At 45.1% G+C, this 4,111-nt stretch overlaps 1 protein-coding gene across 1 annotated transcript; it reads left to right on the top strand.

Moving 5' to 3' along the window:
- The first annotated feature begins 1,296 nt into the window (after nucleotides 1–1,296).
- LOC125196388 (E3 ubiquitin-protein ligase WAV3-like) lies at nucleotides 1,297–3,790 on the top strand. The gene is made up of 2 exons (XM_048094881.2): nucleotides 1,297–1,774; nucleotides 1,858–3,790. Exons 1-2 carry the CDS (start codon nucleotides 1,454–1,456, stop codon nucleotides 3,598–3,600), a joined length of 2,064 nt encoding a protein of 687 aa, XP_047950838.1. The 5' UTR covers nucleotides 1,297–1,453; the 3' UTR covers nucleotides 3,601–3,790.
- The last annotated feature ends 321 nt before the right edge of the window (nucleotides 3,791–4,111 follow it).

Here is a 4,111-nt window from a genome sequence, read left to right as displayed (position 1 = left end):
CGATGCGCTCGCCGATTTGCCGCTGGCCTACTGCAATGGTTCGGCTAGCGCGACGAATCGGCTAGCCGGTCGCTAGCCGACCATTGCGGATGCTCTTAATTGTGGATGCCCTTAGGAAGCAAAGGAGTATTTATTTCTTAGGCGTTTCTTTTACTAATAAAAAATTAATATAGAATAGTTCTGATTTTATTATAAATAATTAAACTTGTTAGGTATCTTTAAGGCCCGTATAAATTCCTATCAGTTGACCTATTTTTAATGTATGTATATATTCCTTTAAAATATAAAATTGGAGAAACGTTAATAATAAAAAATACTCAAATATTTATTTTGTTAATCATAAAAAGTCACAAGACAAAAATGAGGTGCTATAAATAAGAATGGTGAAATCTCCATACTAATCTATTCTGTTAAGCTCATATTCAAGGCAGAAAGGGATTAAAAAATTGCGAATTGATTTCTTTAATTTGTCTCAATCTTGATTGGGTCAATTAGGCTGGAGGTGGTGGCAGTTGGAATAGAATATTAAAATTTAAAAACAGGTATTTATCAGATATTTCAAATAATCGCTTTCAATTATGTTCTTAAGATGATTAACATACAATTATATGATTGAATTGCTGAAAATGAAAATGTGAAGATATCAATTTCATTAATGGGATATATAGTACTACTATGTATCTACAGATCATTTCATTTGCATTTATATAAACAACCAAAATAAAATCATGAATTTGTCAGTACAATGTGACGGTGCGAAATTTGAAACCATGCAAAATGACAACATCAATAACCTTATCTACTCTTCAGTAAAACTTGCAGTGTATGTGTGTGACAGTGTGAGCACGTCTATCAATCTACATTCATACATCTGTATTTGTTATAGTAGTAATACTTTTCTTTAATTATTTTACTACACAAATAGATGTCGATTAACAACATCAGTTACATCACCTTAGTTGCCAAGATACTTTCTTTAAATTAAATTAACATTTTTCTTTCTTACTACACAAATATGATGTGTGTATGCTATATGAATCCATGAATTGAGTGTAATTAAATAGTGGAACGTATAATTTGACTTGGAAATAAAAGATGAGAGTTAAATAATAAACGCATAGTATATCTCGAATGATTGAAAGATCAGAGAAGAGAGAAGAGAGAGAGAGGGTTTATCTATTTAATAATAATAGTATAATAGTAGTATTATGAAGTTAGGAGTATTTAATGATAGTTAAATAATAATGGAAGGCGTTGGTAGCATGTATATATGTGTATTTGAAGGAAGAATTAATAGCACAGTAGAAATATAGCATAGAAATTGTAAAAAGATAGGATCCTCTTCTCCAGCTACCAACGATCCTTTTTTTTTAATTCTTCATCATTCACGAAAAAGGAAGAAATCAATCCAATCCCCACCTCTTCAGATCTATCTCTCTCTCTCTCTAGAACCATGGGCAGAGGTTGGAGAAAAGCATTTTGCAACACTCTTCCCAGAGATAAAAGCACCGCCGCCGCCGTGGCGGAGGCGGATAAGCTGTCTAGTTCTACGGCGAGCAGAAGCAATCCTTCCACTCCTCGTTTGCGCTGCAAAACGTTTGGCGGTAGGAATGCGGAGAGGGAGAGCAATAAGATTGATCTGCCGAATTCGAAGCTTGAATGCAAAACTAGCGCCAACACGCCGCGAGTTCATTCCAAAATCCGGTTCGGTTCTGCGCCGTCTTCTCCCAGATCCCCTTTCTCTATCCTCAAAAACACGCTGCGCCTATCTAGAGTGAGTAGTGATACTGATACATACGTCTAATTAATTTTGATTGATGATATTTTATTCAAAATATTTGGGGTTTTGCGGTGCAGAATAGCTGCGGAGTGTGTATGCACAGCGTGAAGAGCGGCCAAGGAATGGCAATCTACACGGCGGAGTGCGGCCATACATTTCACTTCCCCTGCATCGCCGCCCACGTCGGGAAGCAGCGCGCGCTCGTTTGCCCTGTCTGCGCCTCCGTGTGGAAAGACGTACCTCTCCTGGCCATCCACACGCAGCAAAGCCGCCAATCAGAGGAGAAAATTGCTCCGCTTAAAATTACCCCTCTTTCTAGCCCTAAATTGAACAGACGCTGCGATGCGGCGGCTTACTCTGACGACGAGCCATTGCTCACCCCCAAATTCAATCCAATTCCGGAATCTGTACTGGATGAAGCAGAGGAGGAGGTTGAGGAGTTTCAAGGATTCTTCGTCAATCCGATTTCCAGCACCGATTCCTTCAACACCGCCGATTCGAGAACGGTGGAGGTGAGCATCTCGCCCGACGCCGCCCTGATTTCCCAGGGCCGGACGCACGACACCTACGCCGTTGTTCTGAAGGTCAGAGCTCCGCCTCCGCCGCACGTCCCCGACGCCGCGAAGCGCGCGCCGATCGACCTGGTGACGGTCCTCGACGTGAGCGGCAGCATGACCGGCGTCAAGCTGGAGATGCTCAAGCGCGCCATGCGCCTCGTCATCGCCTCTCTCAGCTCGGCCGACCGCCTCTCCATCCTGGCGTTCTCTGCCGCGCCGAGGAGGCTGCTGCCCCTGCGCCGGATGACGCCGCAGGGCCAGCGCTCGGCGCGGCGGATCATCGACCGCCTCTGCTGCAGCGACGGCTCCAGCATTGCCGAAGCGCTGCGCGAGGCCACGAGAGTGCTCGAGGAGCGGCGCGAGAGGAACCCCGTCGCCAGCATTATACTACTCTCCGACGGCCGCGACGACGGAGGCGCCGCCAACCAGGAGAGCAGCCAGCGCTGCTCCGCGCCGTCTCACTCGACTCGTTTCTCTCACGTGGAAATACCGGTTCATTCAGCCGGTTTCCGCCGCGAACCGGCTGAGAACGCCTTCTCCAAATGCGTATCCGGTTTATTAAGCGTAGTGGTTCAAGACGTGAAGATCCAGCTCGGGTTGGCTTCCGGGTCGGATCCGGCTGAGATTATGGCGGTCTATTCATGCAACGAGCGCCCATCGGTTCTCGGGTCGGGTTGTGTCCGCCTAGGCGATTTATACGCGGAGGAAGAAAAGGAGCTACTCTTAGAAATCCGGGTCCCCACCTCCCGGGTCGGGTACGGGTCCCACCATGTTCTTTCGGTTAAATGCTGTTACAAGGACCCGGCCACGCTGGAACCGATCTACGGTAAGGATGAGGCGCTGCTGGTGCCGAGGCCTCAAGCCGTCCGATCCGGATCGCCGAGGATCGAACGGCTGAGGAATGTCTTCGTGACAAGCCGAGCCGTGGCGGAGTCGCGGCGGCTGATCGAGCACAACGAGCTCTCCAGCGCCATGCAGCTGCTGTCCTCGGCTCGGGCGCTGCTGCTGCAGACCAAGTCGGAGGCGGCCGGAGAGTATGTGAGGGGGTTGGAGGCTGAGCTGGCGGAGGTGCAGTGGAGGAGACACCAGCAGCGACGGAGCGGTGAGGAGAGAGAAATCGGGTTGTTTGTCGATGAGAATGGGGAGCCGCTGACGCCGACGTCGGCTTGGAGAGCCGCTGAGAAGCTGGCTAAAGTGGCTCAGGTTAAGAAAACTTTTAACAGAGTTAGCGATTTGCACGGCTTTGAAAACGCTAGATTTTAGATGTTTTAACTTCTTTTTTAGTCATTTTCTTGTTTGGAAAATTAAAAAAAAAATGGGAAATTGGAATAGCTGATTAAGAGCCAGGGACCATTTACCTTTAGCCTAGGTACTTTGGTAGGAAGCACAAAAAATTTCTTGTTTGTGTATTTTTAATTTTACACGGTACAAAATGAGATCAGAATTTCACTTATTTCTTGTTTATTTCTTACGCCAGTGTTATTGCATATCCGGGAAATTCAAATATGGCTTTTATTTGGTGTACATATTTTTTTTTAATTTTGCAGAGGAAATAAGTAAGGGGAATCTTAATGTGCATGTGGCCAACAATGAGAAATAATATAGAATATCATATGGTCAAACAATTATTTTATACGTAGATGATTAGCGATGCACAAAGAAACATTGCTTTATGATTAGAATATGAAAATGCCAATTATTGGAAAATGAGTAATCATTGAAGCTGAAAGTATGACTGCTAAAAATAAACTCTCTTCTATGTATATACAATCTA

This window comes from Salvia hispanica, chromosome 4 (genome assembly GCF_029641045.1).
Source record: "Salvia hispanica isolate PSC_SH4W2 chromosome 4, Shi_PSC_v1, whole genome shotgun sequence".
Classification (NCBI taxonomy): domain Eukaryota; kingdom Viridiplantae; phylum Streptophyta; class Magnoliopsida; order Lamiales; family Lamiaceae; genus Salvia; species Salvia hispanica.
The sequence above is the reverse complement of the archived record's forward strand: the minus strand, read 5'-3'. Positions and strand labels throughout refer to the sequence as shown.

Excerpts from the sequence above, each read along its gene's own strand:
- LOC125196388 (XM_048094881.2), top strand. The coding sequence starts at position 1,454 with ATGGGCAGAGGTTGGAGAAAAGCATTTTGCAACACTCTTCCCAGAGAT. Across the intron at positions 1,775-1,857 it reads ACACGCTGCGCCTATCTAGA|AATAGCTGCGGAGTGTGTAT; the intron begins GTGAGTAGTGAT and ends TTTGCGGTGCAG.